The 27847-nt window shown below is 31.7% G+C and overlaps 1 protein-coding gene and 1 long non-coding RNA gene across 6 annotated transcripts; both read right to left on the bottom strand.

Annotated features, from left to right (window-relative positions):
- Positions 1-879: 879 nt before the first annotated feature.
- LOC131168897 (uncharacterized) lies at positions 880-22529 on the bottom strand. Of its 4 annotated transcripts, none has more exons than XR_009147089.1 (3): positions 22468-22529; positions 2686-3978; positions 880-2513 (listed from the first exon to the last, which is right to left on the bottom strand). It is a non-coding gene; the product is annotated as an uncharacterized LOC131168897 (long non-coding RNA). The 4 variants fall into 4 exon arrangements; XR_009147088.1 differs by lacking the exon at positions 22468-22529 and adding an exon at positions 7438-7535; XR_009147090.1 differs by lacking the exon at positions 22468-22529 and adding an exon at positions 6151-6592.
- A 2627-nt stretch (positions 22530-25156) lies between these two features.
- LOC110671799 (probable CCR4-associated factor 1 homolog 6) lies at positions 25157-26467 on the bottom strand. Of its 2 annotated transcripts, none has more exons than XM_058142908.1 (2): positions 26222-26467; positions 25157-26135 (listed from the first exon to the last, which is right to left on the bottom strand). In XM_058142908.1, exon 2 carries the CDS (start codon positions 26037-26039, stop codon positions 25215-25217), a length of 825 nt encoding a protein of 274 aa, XP_057998891.1. In that variant the 5' UTR covers positions 26040-26135; positions 26222-26467; the 3' UTR covers positions 25157-25214. The 2 variants fall into 2 exon arrangements, with proteins under 2 accessions (XP_057998891.1, XP_057998890.1); XM_058142907.1 differs by having other exon boundaries at positions 25157-26108.
- Between the last annotated feature and the right edge of the window lie 1380 nt (positions 26468-27847).

Below are 27847 nucleotides of genomic sequence, written 5' to 3'. Positions count from 1 at the left end.
AAAAAGATGGCAACTTATTACCAAGGGCAGTTCGGTAGTTTTCTTAAAAAACATGGCATGCACTCTGAGGCATTGGACTTTTTCCAACCGAAGACAAACAACGACATTTTATGTAAATTTCAACAAAGCTCATGGCATCTCATTTTAGCAAAAGACCGATGGCATGCCTTGTAATTATAACAAAAATAATGTGCATCCAGCCCTCAGGCATTTTCGTAATAACCGTGAACATGAGGGGCATAAGAACACCTTCTTAGTCACAAACCAACTGCACTAGTAGGTCATCCATCCTCGGTGGCCTTTCCATTTATATTTTTAATTAGTTCTAAGGTAGTTTTGGAAAATCTTCAAGAATTAGGGGTAGCTATGAGATGACATTCCTTCTTCCTCATGGTTTATGATGAACCAATAACCACCATGAAGACCAAACACCGCCATGTGAAGAAAGAACAGCATCGTTTCCAGTGGTGTTGCAACCCACCATAGGCCGTGCGCTACAGGAAACACTTGGTGGTCTTCTTTTTGCAATGCCACAACCATGTCGTGCGATACAGCTACGTCAAGACTGCCCTTAATCACATCCATGGCAGTTCAATGGTAACTCAAGAATGTAATCCAAGCATGGCACCACCACTAGCCAGAGTGCAACAGCCGCTAGCCACCAAAGCATATGTGGGACTCTCCCTCTCACATTGTCGTTGGCTTCAATTCGGTAACCATGAGAGCCTTGGTTGCTCTTTAAAAAAAAAATCCACATTTGAATTTTTTTTTTTAAATTAAATCTTTCATATCTGAAAAACGACTTTCAAACAACATCTGGAAAATAACAAGACTATTCCAAAACAATTTTAGGCACAGAAAAAATTTTCAAGAAGAATATAAAAAATTATCTTTATGAATTGATTCACAAATAAATATCAATCATAAGTCTATAAACAAATTATACATGTTAATTAGACTAGGAAACAAATATTAGGGATCTGATATCAATGAAGAAAAATTATAAAGACCCAATACATGAATCCTAACTCAAGTTCAAACAACCTTAAGATATCCACCATATTTGTATCGGATAAATTTCAACAACTGTCTCAAATGATGGTTGATGCTTACACCTTGAAGAGCTTTCGAGGTATGTTATGTAGCTTTCGTTGGAGAATCTTCCTCAGAAGAAGATGAAGACAATGGTACTGTTGCTTGATAAACCCATGATAACTGCAAACAGATTTGAGGAATTAGTACTATTGCAACTTGGATCCAAACAAGTAAATTCACTTAAAAGTTATGATGAACTTACCTTGAATGGAAGACGAACCTAAAGAACACAAAGAAGGGATGCAAAATGAAATCATCTTTATTGTTATTAATTAGTTTAGGCTTTATTTTATTTGTAAATAGGATTCTTAGTTAAATTAGGACTATTGTATTTGCCTACAAATAGAAATATAATAGTAGAAATTTATGTACTTGCCTAAATATTCTAGGTTTTTCAAGTGATTGATCCACCACACGTGACAAATGAATCCATTTCTTTGAAAAAGATCATTACTATTTCTTGATATTAATTTATAGAAAATTCTCTTTTATAGGACAAAGAAGAATGGCATAACGAAAGCTTTTTGATATATTAGCTCTAAGGTTGCTATTAGAGTTGTTCACAATTTTGCTACTTGCTAAATTAGGGTTTGCATCGCAGCGCCACTCTGTTACACTGGCTTAGTGATGCTTTAAAGACCATAAAATTTAACCCTTCAATGCTAGTTCTAGTATTTTTGTTCATCTGAGTTCAAATGGACCTAATTGAGGTGTTTGATTAGGAAGAAAATGAAAGCGAGAGAAAGAGCTAAGAAAAACAAGAGAACAGAAGATTCCAGGAAGAAGAAACCGATTGCATCAGATTCTTTTACATGAACAAAATATGTAGCAAGAATACAAGAGCTGGACAGTACGTAGCCTCTGAAAGAGAATGATGATGAAGAATGTATAACAGAATGTAGTTCATTCACTAATGAGATGAAGAATGTATAAAGAATTTTTGTAAAGTTGGAATAACATGAAAGGGATATGTCCAAGCATATAACATTGCAATTTGTATATGGAAAAACTTAGGTAATTCACTAATTCTTGAGGTAGATGCCCTTGATGTTCTTTTTGCTCATAGGTAAGGATAGAAGATTATGCATTCCTACTGTAACCTGATAAGGAAGATCAGTTGCAGCTGAAGAGAGAATGAATGTTGTGTAACCAAAAAACAAGGGATTTGGTGCAGATAGGCTAGTTGCATAAGCAAATGAGCTGTGAATTGGGACTGATGTCTTAGTGGCTAGTGGTCATGGCAAGCATATCATCAAGAAGTATGTAAGTGGAGCTATGCTGCCTACGATTTTAGTGTAGTTGGTCTTAGCTTCCATTTTTGTACCCCAAAAAAAAATAAAGAGAAGAAAAGAAAAGAAGCTTTCTACCATCTCTATGCCACTGTAATTTCTCCAAGATGAATTATATCAAAACAAAACCTGAGGAAAAAAAACACCAAGAAAGAATTGGCAAAAAATAGATCATCAAGCAGCCAGAAGGATAGAACTCACAAATGTTCAAGGAAAAATAATATAGAGTAGCTGAACTCAATATCTAACAAAATTGAACTTGAGCCACTATCCAGAATGAGAGAGAGAGAGAGAGACTCACAGCCAAAGTCATGCAGCATCTTAAAGTCATTAACCAAAAAACAGAATATGCCTATCTTTTTTGTGAAAACAAGGTGATGAAGCCTTGATCTGCAGCTTCTAGTACCTAGGGGTTCCACAATCTGATCTTAGCCATTGGGACCTGCCAAACAAAGCGAAACAGGTCAGAAGTCCACTAGGGGGGTCTCGGTAAAGACCCTCTGACGCTCAAGTTAGACCTCTAAATACGATGAAATGAGAAAGTATAAGAGTCAATAAAGAGAGAGAGAGAGAGAGAGAGAGAGAGAGAGAGAGGACCCTCAAGTACCAGAAGCTGCAGATCAAGGCTTCATCATAAGGCAAGTCACACTACAGAGAGGAACTCATGGACAAAAGGATGATAGGACATAGGAGGATTAACAGGTAATAAAGGACAAGAAAACCTCCCTAAATGATGTTTTACGCAGCCATGAGAGAATTGTTATGCAGGAACAGCAGAGAGACAAAAACAAAGTATTTGAGGTTGCAAAGATCCATAATGGGATACGTCTGATAATCTAAAACTACTATAAACCTGTTATCCCAAATACATCTACAGGCAATTTCAATTTTGTAAAATCATTTGGTATGTTCTATGTATTTCCATCTTTTTCCCCTGTATACTCCAACAGCAACTGAATTGAGATCATAGGGAATTTACCATGGGGGCAATAAGGGCACTTGCCTCCACCACCCCTTGGAAATCCTTTATATAATTAGGTTATATGTTGACCCCACTAAATTTATTAATTTTTCCCCATAGTTCACTTAATCTTTTAAGTTGCTTATTTATTGTACTTTGAAAGAAAAAAATCATACGATATGGAATATGTGCACGACACACATCCAAGAAGAAAAAGAAGAATGTTACAATCTTTGAGGATGTGCATAGAGCTATGTTGCCTAGGGTTGATGAGTGGAAGAAGTAGAAGCTTCTCCATGTGATAATGAAGGGCTACTGTGGGATGTTACATAACTTATCTGAGCAATCATGTCTAAATTTTGATCAATATCCCCATATCAATTTAGGAAGTTTACAAGTCTAACAAATGGATATGCATTCATTTCCGCCACCTGTACCCAAGTCCGTGTAACATAGTTGCTTGTGTCACTGTAATTTCCACTAGATGAATTATATCAATACAAAGAGGGGAGAAAAATATACTAAGAATGAATTGGCACAAAAAAATAAAGCAACCAGCAGGATAGGACTAACAAATGTTAAAGAAAAAAAAATTGAGAGTAATTGAACTACATATAAAAAAGAATTAAATACCTTGAGCCACTACCCAGAATTTTTTTTTTTTTTTTTTAAATGTAGCCAGAGCCATGCACCATCTTCAACTCATTAACTGAATAACAGAATATACATTTTTTCTTTTTTTGGTGAAAACAAAGCAAGTCATATGACAGAGGAAATATCGATCACAGATAGGAGGATGACAAATTGATAAAGCTCAAGAAACTTAAATAGCCTGAGATTTTTCCTAGGATGATATAGATTAGCAGTCATGAGAGAAGCATGATAATACAGGAACCGCTGAGAGACAGATAAACAGAGAAAACTTAGCACTTCAGGTTCTAATGTAAAGATCCATAATGGGATTAGTCAGATAATCTGAAAAGACAATGAGAATATTATCCCATCTACCTCTGCAGGCAATTTAAATTGTCCTACATTTATAAAAGAGCCATGAAAGTCTGAGATACTCACAAAATTTCTCATTGCCTCACTTGAGACCTTAAATCATTGATTTGATTTTGCTCAATCTCCAAAAGTTTTTGTTATGGAAAGTCAATCACTATGTTATGGAAAGTCAATGACTATATTATTTCTCTGTATATTCTGTACTCTGTATTCCTATTTAGGACTTCTTATTTAGGATTTTTTCCTAATTAGTAGAACACAATTATAGGAATCAATTGTATATATATACCCATATACAGATTAATTGAAATCAATGAGAATCATCACTTTCTACAGTTTTAAATAAAGTGAAATGAAATAATTTTTTTTTAGAAAAAAAAAAGACAGGAAAAAGTGAGAAATGACTAATTGACTATCTTTCCCCATAATTTGACATGTTCAAAGCATTTTCCACTGTTTTGAACTTCATATATAAAAGAATTACATACCTTGAGCCACTATCCAGAATTTTTTTTTTTTTTTTTTTTAAATGTAGCCAGAGCCATGTAGCATCTTGAACTCATTAACTGAATAACAGAATATACATTTATTTTTTTTTTGCTGAAAACATAGCAAGTCATATTACAGAGGAAATATCGATCACAGATAGGAGGATGACAAATTGATAAAGCTCAGGAAACTTAAATAACCTGAGATTTTTCCTAGGATGATATAGATTAGCAGTCATGAGAGAAGCATGATAATACAGGAACCGCTGAGAGACAGATAAACAGAGAAATCTTACCACTTGAGGTTGTAATGTAAAGATCCATAATGGGATTAGTCAGATAATCTGAAAAGACAATGAGAATATTATCCCATCTACCTCTACAGGCAATTTAAATTGTCCTACTTTTGTAAAAGAGCCATGAAAGTCTAAGATACTCACAAAATTTCTCATTGCCTCACTTGAGACCTTAAATCATTGATTTGATTTTGCTCAATCTCCAAAAGTTTTAAATAAAGTGAAATGAAATAATTTTTTTTTTTTAAATAAGACAGGAAAAAGTGAGAAATGACTAATTGACTATCTTTCTCCATAATTTGACATGTTCAAAGCATTTTCCACTGTTTTGAACTTCATATATAAAAGAATTACATACCTTGACAGTTGAGCCACTAGCCAGAATTTTTTTTTTTTTTAAATATAACCAGAGTCATGCAGCATCTTCAACTCATTAACTGAATAACAGAATACACTTTTTTTTTTTTTGGTGAAAACAAAGCAAGTCATATTACAGACGAAATATCGATCACAGATAGGAGGATGAAAATTTGATAAAGCTCAGGAAACTTAAATAACGTCAGATTTTTCCTAGGATGATATAGATTAGCAGTCATGAGAGAAGCACGATAATACAGGAACCGCTGAGAGACAGATAAACAGAGAAATCTTAGCACTTGAGGTTCTAATGTAAAGAGATCCATAATGGGATTAGTCAGATAATCTGAAAAGACAATGAGAATATTATCCCATCTACCTCTGCAGGCAATTTAAATTGTCCTACTTTTATAAAAGAGCCATGAAAGTCTGAGATACTCACAAAATTTCTCATTGCCCCACTTGAGACCTTAAATCATTGATTTGATTTTGCTCAATCTCCAAAAGTTTTAAATAAAGTGAAATGAAATATTCTTTTTTTTTTAAAAAAAAAGACAGGAAAAAGTGAGAAATGACTAATTGACTATCTTTCTCCATAATTTGACATGTTCAAAGCATTTTCCACTGTTTTGAAATTCATATATAAAAGAATTACATACCTTGAGCCACTATCCAGAATTTTTTTTTTTTTTTTAAATGTAGCCAGAGCCATGTAGCATCTTCAACTCATTAACTGAATAACAGAATATACATATTTTTTTTTTTGGTGAAAACATAGCAAGTCATATTACAGAGGAAATATCGATCACAGATAGGAGGATGACAAATTGATAAAACTCAGGAAACTTAAATAACCTGAGATTTTTCCTAGGATGATATAGATTAGCAGTCATGAGAGAAGCATGATAATACAGGAACCGCTGAGAGACAGATAAACAAAGAAATCTTAGCACTTGAGGTTGTAATGTAAAGATCCATAATGGGATTAGTCAGATAATCTGAAAAGACAATGAGAATATTATCCCATCTACCTCTACAGGCAATTTAAATTGTCCTACTTTTGTAAAAGAGCCATGAAAGTCTAAGATATTCACAAAATTTCTCATTGCCTCACTTGAGACCTTAAATCATTGATTTGATTTTGCTCAATATAAAGTGAAATGAAATAATTTTTTTTTTAAAAAAAAAAGACAGGAAAAAGTGAGAAATGACTAACTGACTATCTTTCTCCATAATTTGACATGTTCAAAGCATTTTCCACTGTTTTGAGCTTCATATATAAAAGAATTACATACCTTGAGAGCTGAGCCACTAGCCAGAATTTTTCTTTTTTTTTAAATGTAACCAGAGTCATGCAGCATCTTCAACTCATTAACTGAATAACAGAATACACATTTTTTTTTTTTTTTGGTGAAAACAAAGCAAGTCATATTACAGACGAAATATCGATCACAGATAGGAGGATGAAAAATTGATAAAGCTCAGGAAACTTAAATAACCTGAGATTTTTCCTAGGATGATATAGATTAGCAGTCATGAGAGAAGCACGATAATACAGGAACCGCTGAGAGACAGATAAACAGAGAAATCTTACCACTTGAGGTTCTAATGTAAAGATCCATAATGTGATTAGTCAGATAATCTGAAAAGACAATGAGAATATTATCCCATCTGCCTCTGCAGGCAATTTAAATTGTCCTACTTTTATAAAAGAGCCATGAAAGTCTGAGATACTCACAAAATTTCTCATTGCCTCACTTGAGACCTTAAATCATGGATTTGATTTTGCTCAATCTCCAAAAGTTTTAAATAAAGTGAAATGAAATATTCTTTTAAAAAAAGACAGGAAAAGTGAGAAATGATTAATTGACTATCTTTCTCCATAATTTGACATGTTCAAAGCATTTTCCACTGTTTTGAACTTCATATATAAAAGAATTACATACCTTGAGCCACTAGCCAGAATTTTTTTTTTTTTTTAAATATAACCAGAGTCATGCAGCATCTTCAACTCATTAACTGAATAACAGAATACACATTTTTTTTTTGGGTGAAAACAAAGCAAGTCATATTACAGACGAAATAACGATCAGATAGGAGGATGAAAAATTGATAAAGCTCAGGAAACTTAAATAACCTGAGATTTTTCCTAGGATGATATAGATTAGCAGTCATGAGAGAAGCACGATAATACAGGAACCGCTGAGAGACACATAAACAGAGAAATCTTAGCACTTGAGGTTCTAATGTAAAGATCCATAATGGGATTAGTCAGATAATCTGAAAAGACAATGAGAATATTATCCCATCTACCTCTGCAGGCAATTTAAATTGTCCTACTTTTATAAAAGAGCCATGAAAGTCTGAGATACTCACAAAATTTCTGATTGCCTCACTTGAGACCTTAAATCATTGATTTGATTTTGCTCAATCTCCAAAAGTTTTAAATAAAGTGAAATGAAATATTCTTTTTTTCTTAAAAAAAAAAAGACAGGAAAAAGAGAGAAATGACTAATTGACTATCTTTCTCCATAATTTGACATGTTCAAAGCATTTTCCACTGTTTTGAACTTCATATATAAAAGAATTACATACCTTGAGCCACTATCCAGAATTTTTTTTTTTTTTTTTTAAATGCTGCCAGAGCCATGTAGCATCTTCAACTCATTAACTGAATAACAGAATATACATTTTTTTTTTTTGGTGAACACATAGCAAGTCATATTACAGAGGAAATATCGATCACAGATAGGAGGATGACAAATTGATAAAACTCAGGAAACTTAAATAACCTGAAATTTTTCCTAGGATGATATAGATTAGCAGTCATGAGAGAAGCATGATAATACAGGAACCGCTGAGAGACAGATAAACACAGAAATCTTAGCACTTGAGGTTGTAATGTAAAGATCCATAATGGGATTAGTCAGATAATCTGAAAAGACAATGAGAATATTATCCCATCTACCTCTACAGGCAATTTAAATTGTCCTACTTTTGTAAAAGAGCCATGAAAGTCTAAGATATTCACAAAATTTCTCATTGCCTCACTTGAGACCTTAAATCATTGATTTGATTTTGCTCAATCTCCAAAAGTTTTAAATAAAGTGAAATGAAATAATTTTTTTTAAAAAAAAAAAAAAGACAGGAAAAAGTGAGAAATGACTAATTGACTATCTTTCTCCATAATTTGACATGTTCAAAGCATTTTCCACTGTTTTGAACTTCATATATAAAAGAATTACATACCTTGAGCCACTATCCAGAATTTTTTTTTTTTTTTTTTTTAAATGTAGCCAGAGCCATGTAGCATCTTCAACTCATTAACTGAATAACAGAATATACATTTTTTTTTTTTTTGGTGAAAACATAGCAAGTCATATTACAGAGGAAATATCGATCACAGATAGGAGGATGACAAATTGATAAAACTCAGGAAACTTAAATAACCTGAGATTTTTCCTAGGATGATATAGATTAGCAGTCATGAGAGAAGCATGATAATACAGGAACCGCTGAGAGACAGATAAACAAAGAAATCTTAGCACTTGAGGTTGTAATGTAAAGATCCATAATGGGATTAGTCAGATAATCTGAAAAGACAATGAGAATATTATCCCATCTACCTCTACAGGCAATTTAAATTGTCCTACTTTTGTAAAAGAGCCATGAAAGTCTAAGATATTCACAAAATTTCTCATTGCCTCACTTGAGACCTTAAATCATTGATTTGATTTTGCTCAATATAAAGTGAAATGAAATAATTTTTTTTTTTTTAAAAAAAAGACAGGAAAAAGTGAGAAATGACTAATTGACTATCTTTCTCCATAATTTGACATGTTCAAAGCATTTTCCACTGTTTTGAGCTTCATATATAAAAGAATTACATACCTTGAGAGCTGAGCCACTAGCCAGAATTTTTCTTTTTTTTTAAATGTAACCAGAGTCATGCAGCATCTTCAACTCATTAACTGAATAACAGAATACACATTTTTTTTTTTTTTGGTGAAAACAAAGCAAGTCATATTACAGACGAAATATCGATCACAGATAGGAGGATGAAAATTTGATAAAGCTCAGGAAACTTAAATAACCTGAGATTTTTCCTAGGATGATATAGATTAGCAGTCATGAGAGAAGCACGATAATACAGGAACCGCTGAGAGACAGATAAACAGAGAAATCTTAGCACTTGAGGTTCTAATGTAAAGATCCATAATGTGATTAGTCAGATAATCTGAAAAGACAATGAGAATATTATCCCATCTGCCTCTGCAGGCAATTTAAATTGTCCTACTTTTATAAAAGAGCCATGAAAGTCTGAGATACTCACAAAATTTCTCATTGCCTCACTTGAGACCTTATATCATGGATTTGATTTTGCTCAATCTCCAAAAGTTTTAAATAAAGTGAAATGAAATATTCTTTTAAAAAAAGACAGGAAAAGTGAGAAATGACTAATTGACTATCTTTCTCCATAATTTGACATGTTCAAAGCATTTTCCACTGTTTTGAACTTCATATATAAAAGAATTACATACCTTGAGCCACTAGCCAGAATTTTTTTTTTTTTTTAAATATAACCAGAGTCATGCAGCATCTTCAACTCATTAACTGAATAACAGAATACACATTTTTTTTTTTTGGGTGAAAACAAAGCAAGTCATATTACAGACGAAATAACGATCACAGATAGGAGGATGAAAAATTGATAAAGCTCAGGAAACTTAAATAACCTGAGATTTTTCCTAGGATGATATAGATTAGCAGTCATGAGAGAAGCACGCTAATACAGGAACCGCTGAGAGACACATAAACAGAGAAATCTTAGCACTTGAGGTTCTAATGTAAAGATCCATAATGGGATTAGTCAGATAATCTGAAAAGACAATGAGAATATTATCCCATCTACCTCTGCAGGCAATTTAAATTGTCCTACTTTTATAAAAGAGCCATGAAAGTCTGAGATACTCACAAAATTTCTCATTGCCCCACTTGAGACCTTAAATCATTGATTTGATTTTGCTCAATCTCCAAAAGTTTTAAATAAACTGAAATGATTTTGCTCAATCTCCAAAAGTTTTAAATAAAGTGAAATGAAATATTCTTTTTTTTAAAAAAAAAAAAAAAGACAGGAAAAAGTGAGAAATGACTAATTGACTATCTTTCTCCATAATTTGACATGTTCAAAGCATTTTCCACTGTTTTGAACTTCATATATAAAAGAATTACATACCTTGAGCCACTATCCAGAATTTTTTTTTTTTTTTTTTAAATGCAGCCAGAGCCATGTAGCATCTTCAACTCATTAACTGAATAACAGAATATACATTTTTTTTTTTTTGGTGAACACATAGCAAGTCATATTACAGAGGAAATATCGATCACAGATAGGAGGATGACAAATTGATAAAACTCAGGAAACTAAAATAACCTGAAATTTTTCCTAGGATGATATAGATTAGCAGTCATGAGAGAAGCATGATAATACAGGAACCGCTGAGAGACAGATAAACACAAAAATCTTAGCACTTGAGGTTGTAATGTAAAGATCCATAATGGGATTAGTCAGATAATCTGAAAAGACAATGAGAATATTATCCCATCTACCTCTACAGGCAATTTAAATTGTCCTACTTTTGTAAAAGAGCCATGAAAGTCTAAGATATTCACAAAATTTCTCATTGCCTCACTTGAGACCTTAAATCATTGATTTGATTTTGCTCAATCTCCAAAAGTTTTAAATAAAGTGAAATGAAATAATTTTTTTTAAAAAAAAAAAAGAAAGGAAAAAGTGAGAAATGACTAATTGACTATCTTTCTCCATAATTTGACATGTTCAAAGCATTTTCCACTGTTTTGAACTTCATATATAAAAGAATTACATACCTTGAGAGTTGAGCCACTAGCCAGAATTTTTTTTTTTTTTTAAATGTAACCAGAGTCATGCAGCATCTTCAACTCAATAACTGAATAACAGAATACACTTTTTTTTTTTTGGTGAAAACAAAGCAAGTCATATTACAGACGAAATATCGATCACAGATAGGAGGATGAAAATTTGATAAAGCTCAGGAAACTTAAATAACCTGAAATTTTTCCTAGGATGATATAGATTAGCAGTCATGAGAGAAGCACGATAATACAGGAACCGCTGAGAGACAGATAAACAGAGAAATCTTAGCACTTCAGGTTCTAATGTAAAGATCCATAATGTGATTAGTCAGATAATCTGAAAAGACAATGAGAATATTATCCCATCTGCCTCTGCAGGCAATTTAAATTGTCCTACTTTTATAAAAGAGCCATGAAAGTCTGAGATACTCACAAAATTTCTCATTGCCTCACTTGAGACCTTAAATCATGGATTCGATTTTGCTCAATCTCCAAAAGTTTTAAATAAAGTGAAATGAAATATTCTTTTAAAAAAAGACAGGAAAAGTGAGAAATGACTAATTGACTATCTTTCTCCATAATTTGACATGTTCAAAGCATTTTCCACTGTTTTGAACTTCATATATAAAAGAATTACATACCTTAAGCCACTATCCAGAATTTTTTTTTTTTTTTTAAATGTAGCCAGAGCCATGTAGCATCTTCATCTCATTAACTGAATAACAGAATATACATTTATTTTTTTTGCTGAAAACATAGCAAGTCATATTACAGAGGAAATATCGATCACAGATAGGAGGATGACAAATTGATAAAGCTCAGGAAACTTAAATAACCCGAGATTTTTCCTAGGATGATATAGATTAGCAGTCATGAGAGAAGCATGATAATACAGGAACCGCTGAGAGACAGATAAACAGAGAAATCTTAGCACTTGAGGTTGTAATGTAAAGATCCATAATGGGATTAGTCAGATAATCTGAAAAGACAATGAGAATATTATCCCATCTACCTCTACAGGCAATTTAAATTGTCCTACTTTTGTAAAAGAGCCATGAAAGTCTAAGATACTCACAAAATTTCTCATTGCCTCACTTGAGACCTTAAATCATTGATTTGATTTTGCTCAATCTCCAAAAGTTTTAAATAAAGTGAAATGAAATAATTTTTTTTTAAAAAAAAAAAGACAGGAAAAAGTGAGAAATGACTAATTGACTATCTTTCCCCATAATTTGACATGTTCAAAGCATTTTCCACTGTTTTGAACTTCACATATAAAAGAATTACATACCTTGAGCCACTAGCCAGATTTTTTTTTTTTCTTAAATGTAACCAGAGTCATGCAGCATCTTCAACTCATTAACTGAATAACAGAATATACATTTTTTTTTTTTTTGGTGAAAACATAGCAAGTCATATTACAGAGGAAATATCGATCACAGATAGGAGGATGACAAATTGATAAAACTCAGGAAACTTAAATAACCTGAGATTTTTCCTAGGATGATATAGATTAGCAGTCATGAGAGAAGCATGATAATACAGGAACCGCTGAGAGACAGATAAACAAAGAAATCTTAGCACTTGAGGTTGTAATGTAAAGATCCATAATGGGATTAGTCAGATAATCTGAAAAGACAATGAGAATATTATCCCATCTACCTCTACAGGCAATTTAAATTGTCCTACTTTTGTAAAAGAGCCATGAAAGTCTAAGATATTCACAAAATTTCTCATTGCCTCACTTGAGACCTTAAATCATTGATTTGATTTTGCTCAATATAAAGTGAAATGAAATAATTTTTTTTTTTTAAAAAAAAGACAGGAAAAAGTGAGAAATGACTAATTGACTATCTTTCTCCATAATTTGACATGTTCAAAGCATTTTCCACTGTTTTGAGCTTCATATATAAAAGAATTACATACCTTGAGAGCTGAGCCACTAGCCAGAATTTTTCTTTTTTTTTAAATGTAACCAGAGTCATGCAGCATCTTCAACTCATTAACTGAATAACAGAATACACATTTTTTTTTTTTTTGGTGAAAACAAAGCAAGTCATATTACAGACGAAATATCGATCACAGATAGGAGGATGAAAATTTGATAAAGCTCAGGAAACTTAAATAACCTGAGATTTTTCCTAGGATGATATAGATTAGCAGTCATGAGAGAAGCACGATAATACAGGAACCGCTGAGAGACAGATAAACAGAGAAATCTTAGCACTTGAGGTTCTAATGTAAAGATCCATAATGTGATTAGTCAGATAATCTGAAAAGACAATGAGAATATTATCCCATCTGCCTCTGCAGGCAATTTAAATTGTCCTACTTTTATAAAAGAGCCATGAAAGTCTGAGATACTCACAAAATTTCTCATTGCCTCACTTGAGACCTTAAATCATGGATTTGATTTTGCTCAATCTCCAAAAGTTTTAAATAAAGTGAAATGAAATATTCTTTTAAAAAAAGACAGGAAAAGTGAGAAATGACTAATTGACTATCTTTCTCCATAATTTGACATGTTCAAAGCATTTTCCACTGTTTTGAACTTCATATATAAAAGAATTACATACCTTGAGCCACTAGCCAGAATTTTTTTTTTTAAATATAACCAGAGTCATGCAGCATCTTCAACTCATTAACTGAATAACAGAATATACATTTTTTTTTGGGTGAAAACAAAGCAAGTCATATTACAGACGAAATATCGATCACAGATAGGAGGATGACAAATTGATAAAGCTCAAGAAACTTAAATAGCCTGAGATTTTTCCTAGGATGATATAGATTAGCACTCATGAGAGAAGCACGATAATACAGGAACCGCTGAGAGACAGATAAACAGAGAAATCTTAGCACTTGAGGTTCTAATGTAAAGATCCATAATGGGATTAGTCAGATAATCTGAAAAGACAATGAGAATATTATCCCATCTACCTCTGCAGGCAATTTAAATTGTCCTACTTTTATAAAAGAGCCATGAAAGTCTGAGATACTCACAAAATTTCTCATTGCCCCACTTGAGACCTTAAATCATTGATTTGATTTTGCTCAATCTCCAAAAGTTTTAAATAAAGTGAAATGATTTTGCTCAATCTCCAAAAGTTTTAAATAAAGTGAAATGAAATATTCTTTTTTTTTAAAAAAAAAAAAAAGACAGGAAAAAGTGAGAAATGACTAATTGACTATCTTTCTCCATAATTTGACATGTTCAAAGCATTTTCCACTGTTTTGAACTTCATATATAAAAGAATTACATACCTTGAGCCACTATCCAGAATTTTTTTTTTTTTTTTTAAATGCAGCCAGAGCCATGTAGCATCTTCAACTCATTAACTGAATAACAGAATATACATTTTTTTTTTTGGTGAACACATAGCAAGTCATATTACAGAGGAAATATCGATCACAGATAGGAGGATGACAAATTGATAAAACTCAGGAAACTAAAATAACCTGAAATTTTTCCTAGGATGATATAGATTAGCAGTCATGAGAGAAGCATGATAATACAGGAACCGCTGAGAGACAGATAAACACAAAAATCTTAGCACTTGAGGTTGTAATGTAAAGATCCATAATGGGATTAGTCAGATAATCTGAAAAGACAATGAGAATATTATCCCATCTACCTCTACAGGCAATTTAAATTGTCCTACTTTTGTAAAAGAGCCATGAAAGTCTAAGATATTCACAAAATTTCTCATTGCCTCACTTGAGACCTTAAATCATTGATTTGATTTTGCTCAATCTCCAAAAGTTTTAAATAAAGTGAAATGAAATAATTTTTTTTAAAAAAAAAAAAGACAGGAAAAAGTGAGAAATGACTAATTGACTATCTTTCTCCATAATTTGACATGTTCAAAGCATTTTCCACTGTTTTGAACTTCATATATAAAAGAATTACATACCTTGAGAGTTGAGCCACTAGCCAGAATTTTTTTTTTTTTTTAAATGTAACCAGAGTCATGCAGCATCTTCAACTCAATAACTGAATAACAGAATACACTTTTTTTTTTTGGTGAAAACAAAGCAAGTCATATTACAGACGAAATATCGATCACAGATAGGAGGATGAAAATTTGATAAAGCTCAGGAAACTTAAATAACCTGAAATTTTTCCTAGGATGATATAGATTAGCAGTCATGAGAGAAGCACGATAATACAGGAACCGCTGAGAGACAGATAAACAGAGAAATCTTAGCACTTCAGGTTCTAATGTAAAGATCCATAATGTGATTAGTCAGATAATCTGAAAAGACAATGAGAATATTATCCCATCTGCCTCTGCAGGCAATTTAAATTGTCCTACTTTTATAAAAGAGCCATGAAAGTCTGAGATACTCACAAAATTTCTCATTGCCTCACTTGAGACCTTAAATCATGGATTCGATTTTGCTCAATCTCCAAAAGTTTTAAATAAAGTGAAATGAAATATTCTTTTAAAAAAAGACAGGAAAAGTGAGAAATGACTAATTGACTATCTTTCTCCATAATTTGACATGTTCAAAGCATTTTCCACTGTTTTGAACTTCATATATAAAAGAATTACATACCTTAAGCCACTATCCAGAATTTTTTTTTTTTTTTTAAATGTAGCCAGAGCCATGTAGCATCTTCATCTCATTAACTGAATAACAGAATATACATTTATTTTTTTTGCTGAAAACATAGCAAGTCATATTACAGAGGAAATATCGAGCACAGATAGGAGGATGACAAATTGATAAAGCTCAGGAAACTTAAATAACCCGAGATTTTTCCTAGGATGATATAGATTAGCAGTCATGAGAGAAGCATGATAATACAGGAACCGCTGAGAGACAGATAAACAGAGAAATCTTAGCACTTGAGGTTGTAATGTAAAGATCCATAATGGGATTAGTCAGATAATCTGAAAAGACAATGAGAATATTATCCCATCTACCTCTACAGGCAATTTAAATTGTCCTACTTTTGTAAAAGAGCCATGAAAGTCTAAGATACTCACAAAATTTCTCATTGCCTCACTTGAGACCTTAAATCATTGATTTGATTTTGCTCAATCTCCAAAAGTTTTAAATAAAGTGAAATGAAATAATTTTTTTTAAAAAAAAAAAAGACAGGAAAAAGTGAGAAATGACTAATTGACTATCTTTCCCCATAATTTGACATGTTCAAAGCATTTTCCACTGTTTTGAACTTCATATATAAAAGAATTACATACCTTGAGCCACTAGCCAGATTTTTTTTTTTTTCTTAAATGTAACCAGAGTCATGCAGCATCTTCAACTCATTAACTGAATAACAGAATAAACATTTTTTTTTGGCGAAAACAAAGCAAGTCATATTACAGACGAAATATCGATCACAGATAGGAGGATGTAAATTTGATAAAGCTCAGGAAACTTAAATAACCTGAGATTTTTCCTAGGATGATATAGATTAGCAGTCATTAGAGAAGCACGATAATACAGGAACCGCTGAGAGACAGATAAACAGAGAAATCTTAGCACTTCAGGTTCTAATGTAAAGATCCATAATGGGATAAGTCAGATAATCTGAAAAGACAATGAGAATATTATCCCATCTACCTCTGCAGGCAATTTAAATTGTCCTACTTTTATAAAAGAGCCATGAAAGTCTGAGATACTCACAAAATTTCTCATTGCCTCACTTGAGACCTTAAATCATTGATTTGATTTTGCTCAATCTCCAAAAGTTTTAAATAAAGTGAAATGAAATAATTTTTTTTTTTTTAAAGTCAGGAAAAAGTGAGAAATGACTAATTGACTATCTTTCTCCATAATTTGACATGTTCAAAGCATTTTCCACTGTTTTGAACTTCATATATAAAATAATTACATACCTTGAGCCACTAGCCAGAACGTTTTTTTTTTTTAGATGTAGCCAGAGCCATGTAGCATCTTCAACTCATTAACTGAATAACAGAATATACATTTTTTTTTTTTGGTGAAAACATAGCAAGTCATATTACAGAGGAAATATCGATCACAGATAGGAGGATGACAAATTGATAAAGCTCAGGAAACTTAAATAACCTGAGATTTTTCCTAGGATGATATAGATTAGCAGTCATGAGAGAAGCATGATAATACAGGAACCGCTGAGAGACAGATAAACAAAGAAATCTTAGCACTTGAGGTTGTAATGTAAAGATCCATAATGGGATTAGTCAGATAATCTGAAAAGACAATGAGAATATTATCCCATCTACCTCTACAGGCAATTTAAATTGTCCTACTTTTGTAAAAGAGCCATGAAAGTCTAAGATACTCACAAAATTTCTCATTGCCTCACTTGAGACCTTAAATCATTGATTTGATTTTTGCTCAATCTCCAAAAGTTTTAAATAAAGTGAAATGAAATAATTTTTTTTTTTTAAAAAAAAAAGACAGGAAAAAGTGAGAAATGACTAATTGACTATCTTTCTCCATAATTTGACATGTTCAAAGCATTTTCCACTGTTTTGAACTTCATATATAAAAGAATTACATACCTTGAGCCACTAGCCAGAATTTTTTTTTTTTTTAAATATAACCAGAGTCATGCAGCATCTTCAACTCATTAACTGAATAACAGAATACACTTTTTTTTTTTTTGGTGAAAACAAAGCAAGTCATATTACAGACGAAATATCGATCACAGATAGGAGGATGAAAAATTGATAAAGCTCAGGAAACTTAAATAACCTCAGATTTTTCCTAGGATGATATAGATTAGCAGTCATGAGAGAAGCACGATAATACAGGAACCGCTGAGAGACAGATAAACAGAGAAATCTTAGCACTTGAGGTTCTAATGTAAAGATCCATAATGGGATTAGTCAGATAATCTGAAAAGACAATGAGAATATTATCCCATCTACCTCTGCAGGCAATTTAAATTGTCCTACTTTTATAAAAGAGCCATGAAAGTCTGAGATACTCACAAAATTTCTCATTGCCTCACTTGAGACCTTAAATCATTGATTTGATTTTGCTCAATCTCCAAAAGTTTTAAATAAAGTGAAATGAAATATTCTTTTTTTAAAATAAAAAAAAAGACAGGAAAAAGTGAGAAATGACTAATTGACTATCTTTCTCCATAATTTGACATGTTCAAAGCATTTTCCACTGTTTTGAACTTCATATATAAAAGAATTACATACCTTGAGCCACTATCCAGAATTTTTTTTTTTTTTTTTAAATGTAGCCAGAGCCATGTAGCATCTTCAACTCATTAACTGAATAACAGAATATACATTTTTTTTTTTGGTGAAAACATAGCAAGTCATATTACAGAGGAAATATCGATCACAGATAGGAGGATGACAAATTGATAAAGCTCAGGAAACTTAAATAACCTGAGATTTTTCCTAGGATGATATAGATTAGCAGTCATGAGAGAAGCATGATAATACAGGAACCGCTGAGAGACAGATAAACAAAGAAATCTTAGCACTTGAGGTTGTAATGTAAAGATCCATAATGGGATTAGTCAGATAATCTGAAAAGACAATGAGAATATTATCCCATCTACCTCTACAGGCAATTTAAATTGTCCTACTTTTGTAAAAGAGCCATGAAAGTCTAAGATATTCACAAAATTTCTCATTGCCTCACTTGAGACCTTAAATCATTGATTTGATTTTGCTCAATATAAAGTGAAATGAAATAATTTTTTTTTTTTAAAAAAAAGACAGGAAAAAGTGAGAAATGACTAATTGACTATCTTTCTCCATAATTTGACATGTTCAAAGCATTTTCCACTGTTTTGAGCTTCATATATAAAAGAATTACATACCTTGAGAGCTGAGCCACTAGCCAGAATTTTTCTTTTTTTTTAAATGTAACCAGAGTCATGCAGCATCTTCAACTCATTAACTGAATAACAGAATACACATTTTTTTTTTTTTTTGGTGAAAACAAAGCAAGTCATATTACAGACGAAATATCGATCACAGATAGGAGGATGAAAAATTGATAAAGCTCAGGAAACTTAAATAACCTGAGATTTTTCCTAGGATGATATAGATTAGCAGTCATGAGAGAAGCACGATAATACAGGAACCGCTGAGAGACAGATAAACAGAGAAATCTTAGCACTTGAGGTTCTAATGTAAAGATCCATAATGTGATTAGTCAGATAATCTGAAAAGACAATGAGAATATTATCCCATCTGCCTCTGCAGGCAATTTAAATTGTCCTACTTTTATAAAAGAGCCATGAAAGTCTGAGATACTCACAAAATTTCTCATTGCCTCACTTGAGACCTTAAATCATGGATTTGATTTTGCTCAATCTCCAAAAGTTTTAAATAAAGTGAAATGAAATATTCTTTTAAAAAGAGACAGGAAAAGTGAGAAATGACTAATTGACTATCTTTCTCCATAATTTGACATGTTCAAAGCATTTTCCACTGTTTTGAACTTCATATATAAAAGAATTACATACCTTGAGCCACTAGCCAGAATTTTTTTTTTTTTTTAAATATAACCAGAGTCATGCAGCATCTTCAACTCATTAACTGAATAACAGAATATACATTTTTTTTTTTTGGGTGAAAACAAAGCAAGTCATATTACAGACGAAATAACGATCACAGATAGGAGGATGAAAAATTGATAAAGCTCAGGAAACTTAAATAACCTGAGATTTTTCCTAGGATGATATAGATTAGCAGTCATGAGAGAAGCACGATAATACAGGAACCGCTGAGAGACACATAAACAGAGAAATCTTAGCACTTGAGGTTCTAATGTAAAGATCCATAATGGGATTAGTCAGATAATCTGAAAAGACAATGAGAATATTATCCCATCTACCTCTGCAGGCAATTTAAATTGTCCTACTTTTATAAAAGAGCCATGAAAGTCTGAGATACTCACAAAATTTCTCATTGCCCCACTTGAGACCTTAAATCATTGATTTGATTTTGCTCAATCTCCAAAAGTTTTAAATAAAGTGAAATGATTTTGCTCAATCTCCAAAAGTTTTAAATAAAGTGAAATGAAATATTCTTTTTTTTTAAAAAAAAAAAAGACAGGAAAAAGTGAGAAATGACTAATTGACTATCTTTCTCCATAATTTGACATGTTCAAAGCATTTTCCACTGTTTTGAACTTCATATATAAAAGAATTACATACCTTGAGCCACTATCCAGAATTTTTTTTTTTTTTTTTTAAATGCAGCCAGAGCCATGTAGCATCTTCAACTCATTAACTGAATAACAGAATATACATTTTTTTTTTTTTGGTGAACACATAGCAAGTCATATTACAGAGGAAATATCGATCACAGATAGGAGGATGACAAATTGATAAAACTCAGGAAACTAAAATAACCTGAAATTTTTCCTAGGATGATATAGATTAGCAGTCATGAGAGAAGCATGATAATACAGGAACCGCTGAGAGACAGATAAACACAAAAATCTTAGCACTTGAGGTTGTAATGTAAAGATCCATAATGGGATTAGTCAGATAATCTGAAAAGACAATGAGAATATTATCCCATCTACCTCTACAGGCAATTTAAATTGTCCTACTTTTGTAAAAGAGCCATGAAAGTCTAAGATATTCACAAAATTTCTCATTGCCTCACTTGAGACCTTAAATCATTGATTTGATTTTGCTCAATCTCCAAAAGTTTTAAATAAAGTGAAATGAAATAATTTTTTTTAAAAAAAAAAAAGACAGGAAAAAGTGAGAAATGACTAATTGACTATCTTTCTCCATAATTTGACATGTTCAAAGCATTTTCCACTGTTTTGAACTTCATATATAAAAGAATTACATACCTTGAGAGTTGAGCCACTAGCCAGAATATTTTTTTTTTTTTTAAATGTAACCAGAGTCATGCAGCATCTTCAACTCAATAACTGAATAACAGAATACACTTTTTTTTTTTTGGTGAAAACAAAGCAAGTCATATTACAGACGAAATATCGATCACAGATAGGAGGATGAAAATTTGATAAAGCTCAGGAAACTTAAATAACCTGAAATTTTTCCTAGGATGATATAGATTAGCAGTCATGAGAGAAGCACGATAATACAGGAACCGCTGAGAGACAGATAAACAGAGAAATCTTAGCACTTCAGGTTCTAATGTAAAGATCCATAATGTGATTAGTCAGATAATCTGAAAAGACAATGAGAATATTATCCCATCTGCCTCTGCAGGCAATTTAAATTGTCCTACTTTTATAAAAGAGCCATGAAAGTCTGAGATACTCACAAAATTTCTCATTGCCTCACTTGAGACCTTAAATCATGGATTAGATTTTGCTCAATCTCCAAAAGTTTTAAATAAAGTGAAATGAAATATTCTTTTAAAAAAAGACAGGAAAAGTGAGAAATGACTAATTGACTATCTTTCTCCATAATTTGACATGTTCAAAGCATTTTCCACTGTTTTGAACTTCATATATAAAAGAATTACATACCTTAAGCCACTATCCAGAATTTTTTTTTTTTTTTTAAATGTAGCCAGAGCCATGTAGCATCTTCATCTCATTAACTGAATAACAGAATATACATTTATTTTTTTTGCTGAAAACATAGCAAGTCATATTACAGAGGAAATATCGATCACAGATAGGAGGATGACAAATTGATAAAGCTCAGGAAACTTAAATAACCTGAGATTTTTCCTAGGATGATATAGATTAGCAGTCATGAGAGAAGCATGATAATACAGGAACCGCTGAGAGACAGATAAACAAAGAAATCTTAGCACTTGAGGTTGTAATGTAAAGATCAATAATGGGATTAGTCAGATAATCTGAAAAGACAATGAGAATATTATCCCATCTACCTCTACAGGCAATTTAAATTGTCCTACTTTTGTAAAAGAGCCATGAAAGTCTAAGATACTCACAAAATTTCTCATTGCCTCACTTGAGACCTTAAATCATTGATTTGATTTTGCTCAATCTCCAAAAGTTTTAAATAAAGTGAAATGAAATAATTTAAAAAAAAAAAAAAGACAGGAAAAAGTGAGAAATGACTAATTGACTATCTTTCTCCATAATTTGACATGTTCAAAGCATTTTCCAATGTTTTGAACTTCATATATAAAAGAATTCCATACCTTGAGCCACTAGCCAGAATTTTTTTTTTTTTTTAAATGTAACCAGAGTCATGCAGCATCTTCAACTCATTAACTGAATAACAGAATAAACATTTTTTTTTGGCGAAAACAAAGCAAGTCATATTACAGACGAAATATCGATCACAGATAGGAGGATGTAAATTTGATAAAGCTCAGGAAACTTAAATAACCTGAGATTTTTCCTAGGATGATATAGATTAGCAGTCATTAGAGAAGCACGATAATACAGGAACCGCTGAGAGACAGATAAACAGAGAAATCTTAGCACTTCAGGTTCTAATGTAAAGATCCATAATGGGATAAGTCAGATAATCTGAAAAGACAATGAGAATATTATCCCATCTACCTCTGCAGGCAATTTAAATTGTCCTACTTTTATAAAAGAGCCATGAAAGTCTGAGATACTCAAAAAATTTCTCATTGCCTCACTTGAGACCTTAAATCATTGATTTGATTTTGCTCAATCTCCAAAAGTTTTAAATAAAGTGAAATGAAATTTTTTTTTTTTTAAAAGAGACAGGAAAAAGTGAGAAATGACTAATTGACTATCTTTCTCCATAATTTGACATGTTCAAAGCATTTTCCACTGTTTTGAACTTCATATATAAAATAATTACATACCTTGAGCCACTAGCCAGAATGTTCTTTTTTTTTTTAGATGTAGCCAGAGCCATGTAGCATCTTCAACTCATTAACTGAATAACAGAATATACATTTTTTTTTTTGGTGAAAACATAGCAAGTCATATTACAGAGGAAACATCGATCACAGATAGGAGGATGACAAATTGATAAAGCTCAGGAAACTTAAATAACCTGAGATTTTGCCTAGGATGATATAGATTAGCAGTCATGAGAGAAGCATGATAATACAGGAACCGCTGAGAGACAGATAAACAAAGAAATCTTAGCACTTGAGGTTCTAATGTAAAGATCCATAATGGGATTAGTCAGATAATCTGAAAAGACAATGAGAATATTATCTCATCTACCTCTACAGGCAATTTAAATTGTCCTACTTTTGTAAAAGAGCCATGAAAGTCTGAGATACTCACAAAATTTCTCATTGCCTCACTTGAGACCTTAAATCATTGATTTGATTTTGCTCAATCTCCAAAAGTTTTAAATAAAGTGAAATGAAATAATTTTTTTTTTAAAAAAGAGACAGGAAAAAGTGAGAAATGACTAATTGACTATCTTTCTGCGTAATTTGACATGTTCAAAGCATTTTCCACTGTTTTGAACTTCATATATAAAAGAATTACGTACCTTGAGTCACTATCCAGAATTCTTTTTTTTTTTTAAATGTAGCCAGAGCCATGCAGCATCTTCACCTCATTAACTGAATAACAGAATATAAATTTTTTTTTGGTGAAAACAAAGCAAGTCATATTACAGAGGAAATATCGATCACAGATAGGAGGGTGACAAATTAATAAAGCTCAGGAAACTTAAATAACCTGAGATTTTTCCTAGGATGATATAGATTAGCAGTCATGAGAGACGCATGATAATACAGGAACCACTGAGAGACAGATAAACAGAGAAATCTTAGCACTTGAGGTTCTAATGTAAAGATCCATAATGGGATTAGTCAGATAATCTGAAAAGACAATGAGAATATTATCCCATTTACCTCTACAGGCAATTTAAATTGTCCTACTTTTGTAAAAGAGCCATGAAAGTCTGAGGTACTCACAAAATTTCTCATTGCCTCACTTGAGACCTTAAATCATTGATTTGATTTTGCTCAATCTCCAAAAGTTTTAAATAAAGTGAAATGAAATAATTTTTTTTAAAAAAAAAAAGACAGGAAAAAGTGAGAAATGACTAATTGACTATCTTTCTCCATAATTTGACATGTTCAAAGCATTTTCCACTGTTTTGAACTTCATATATAAAAGAATTACATACCTTGACAGTTGAGCCACTAGCCAGAATTTTTTTTTTTTTTTTAAATGTAGCCAGAGCCATGCAGCATCTTCAACTCATTAACTGAATAACAGTATATACATTTTTTTTTTTTTGTTGAAAACAAAGCAAGTTATATTACAGAGGAAATATCGATCACAGATAGGAGGATGACAAATTGATAAAGCTCAGGAAACTTAAATAACCTGAGATTTTTCCTAGGATGATATAGATTAGCAGTCATGAGAGAAGCATGATAATACAGGAACAGCTGAGAGACAGATAAACAGAGAAATCTTAGCACTTTAGGTTGTAAAGATCCATAATGGGATTAGTCAGATAATCCGAAAAGACAATGAGAATATTATCCCATCAACCTCCACAGGCAATTTAAATTGTCCTACTTTTGTAAAAGAGCCATGAAAGTCTGAGATACTCACAAAATTTCTCATTGCCTCACTTGAGACCTTAAATCATTGATTTGATTTTGCTCAATCTCCAAAAGTTTTAAATAAAGTGAAATGAAATAATATTTTTAAAAAGAGAAAGGCAGGAAAAAGTGAGAAATGACTAATTGACTATCTTTCTGCATAATTTGACATGTTCAAAGCATTTTCCATTGTTTTCCCTTGTATACTCTGATAGAAACTGAAGTGAGATGCTCAATAACCTTCTTGAATAGAAAAGTATGCAAAAAAAAAAAATGGAGGAAAGGGGAGAGGGAAGAGAAAATAGAATAAAAGAAAATTGCAAAATGCTTGTAGACTAACAAAAACTTTTTTTTGTCTACTTTTATTTGATTTTCCCCATTTTCTTTCAATAAGCATTCTGCCCATTTTCAACACCAAGACCATACAAAACACCAGCATATTTCTCAGGTGAGCCATTAAAGAAATTCATTTTCAGTTTCATGAATGTACAAGAAGTAAGCAAACTATCTGAACCCGCCTGGTGACAAATGCCAATCCTCTCCACTTCCAACAACTCTGCCAGCTTGTTCAACCCACCATGAAGGCTATTGCAGAATTTCATCAAATGCTTAATATCATAAAGCACTGGAAAATACAACTTGATCAGCTTAAAGAATTCCACTTGAGTGTCCGGTAGATTCTTGCAAGTAAGCAGCTTTAGCAAGTATCCAAAATCATACCCACTGTGAAATGTAACCCAATGAACACTATCATTCAAAACAATCCCCGAAGACATTAGCAGTTCACTAAACCTATTAGCATCAACACCCATTTCAAAGTTCTTAATGAAATCAATGCCACTTTGAGATAACAGTTCAATAGAATCGTTAGCATAGACATCTTCATTGGGATTAAACTCGCAGAAATTGAATTGCCATACACAGTGCTTATCTGTTCCACAGGTAGGTAAGTTTCCTTTCTCATCAGAGAATGTAAGACCCATTTGAATTAGCTTCAAGAGATCAACATTTGCCTTAAGAGTCTGATAGTTATACTCAAAAATATTTTTGAAAGTTCCTATCGGACGCAGTACAATACCAGGGAACTCAGTATCCATAGCAATGTAAGGAAAATCATCAACAATATCACGAATTAATTCAAACTCCCTTTCAAGATTATCGCTCCATACTTCTCGGATAATAACAGAATCGCCTTTGGGAAAAATTGACATCTTCCTATCGAAACACAGATGTCACATAATCCAAAAGTAGACAGCAAAAACCCAGCTTCAAACATAAACCTAAATTTGCAGACAACATCAAAGAGCCTAAACACATGTTGAAAACCCAAATAAAACCCTAAATCAAATGAAAAAACCGAAATTAAATGGTGAAAAGGGGTGAAAGATCATACCTTCAGAGCGAAGAGGTGCGAAAATGATTGAATGGGATTCGGGGACAAGAACAAGAAAAAGGGATTTTTCTAGGGAAAATGAGGAATTTTTTAGAGGTTCCTTGTAAGAGGGTTTTGCAGATAGCAGAAGATGAAGAGAGAATTTGTATTACAGAGAAAAGTTTGGCAAGAGAGAGAGAGAGAGAGAGCGAGACAGAGAAAAGGAACTGTGATATGTAGATTGGCCTACATTGTATGGGACAACATTGAGATTTGGAACAGGAAGTATGCATATATATAAACATTTTCTTTTAAAAGTTTTTACATTATATGTAGGCAAAAAGTTCAAACGAGTCCTTATCAATTTAATTAGTAGTTTTAAATTTAATAATTAGTTAAATAAATACATATTGACCAATTTAAACACTGATAATTATTATTATAGTTAAACAAGTTTTGAGCAATTTAGTTAATATATTTAAACTCGACAATTACTTTTGAGTTAAAATATTAAAAATTTGAGTTAAGAGGCCTAATTTTTATCACATGACTTATACGTGATGAATGGATATTTAGTTGATATTTATTTTTAATGCATAACCTAAGAGTTAAATTCTCTACTGCTCTTTCACACATGCTCTCTTTGCGACTTAATTCCATCAATTAAAGATAAATGATTAAAAATTATATTCCATTATTACCATTCAATATGTCCAGTGCTAAATTTAGTATTTTTCTACATATCCCGTGTTTGATGCAAAATGAGAGTTTTAGGCACTGCATGACTCAGTAACACTGGGTATGCTAGACTCAGGTTTAAAACAATACAAACAACGTCAAGTAGGGACTTGTAAAAGTGAACTTTGGATCCATAGGAGTTTAAATAGATCAATTAAATTGACAAAAATTTATTTAACTCTAAAAATAATTGTCAGAGACCTAAAAGATAAACTAAATTGATAAAGACTTATTTATCTCTAAGATTAATTGTTAAAAACTTAAAATGATTAACTAAATTAATAATAACTTATTTTACTCAAAGAGTAATTGTCAAGGGCTTAAAAAGCTTTTTACTTGTGTTTACGAAGTGTTTGATATGAGATTAAGAAAAAGTAATTTTTACAAGATTGTTTGGATACTTAAAGTGATTAGATTTTTCTTTTTACGTTAATATAGAGAAGTTTATGTTAATAATTACAAATAATATTTAACTCTTAACTTTTTTAAGATTCTACCAAATATATTCTTAATTGATAATTTTTTAATGATAATTTATTATTTAGTTGTTGTATTGTCATTACTAATAATCGTCTCTTATTTTAGAAATACATTATTTAATCTCTTAATTTTTTTTTCATTGTTAAATAAGTTTTTCCGTCCATTTTGATAGATGTGGCCATGGACTAGTTTCTGTCGAATTTTGAATCAGAATTATTAATTCAACTGGCTTCAGGGTTCAAATTAGTTTCGATTCAAAATAATTTAAGGGACGATTCTCATTTGACCTTCAATATTATCAACTTATAATAAATTTTTAAATATCATTTATTTAATTTTTAACGTAAAAAATTAAAAAGAGTCAAATATAAACTAAATATAAATTTTCTATTATAAAAAAAGAAAAATAATCATTTGAATCAAGCTGGT

The sequence above is a fragment of the Hevea brasiliensis genome, unplaced genomic scaffold (assembly GCF_030052815.1).
Source record: "Hevea brasiliensis isolate MT/VB/25A 57/8 unplaced genomic scaffold, ASM3005281v1 Scaf9, whole genome shotgun sequence".
Lineage (NCBI taxonomy): Eukaryota > Viridiplantae > Streptophyta > Magnoliopsida > Malpighiales > Euphorbiaceae > Hevea > Hevea brasiliensis.
The sequence above is the reverse complement of the archived record's forward strand: the minus strand, read 5'-3'. Positions and strand labels throughout refer to the sequence as shown.

What these genes read in the sequence shown, in the direction of transcription:
- LOC110671799 (XM_058142908.1), bottom strand. Translation starts at nt 26,039, where the DNA reads ATGTCAATTTTTCCCAAAGGCGATTCTGTTATTATCCGAGAAGTATGG.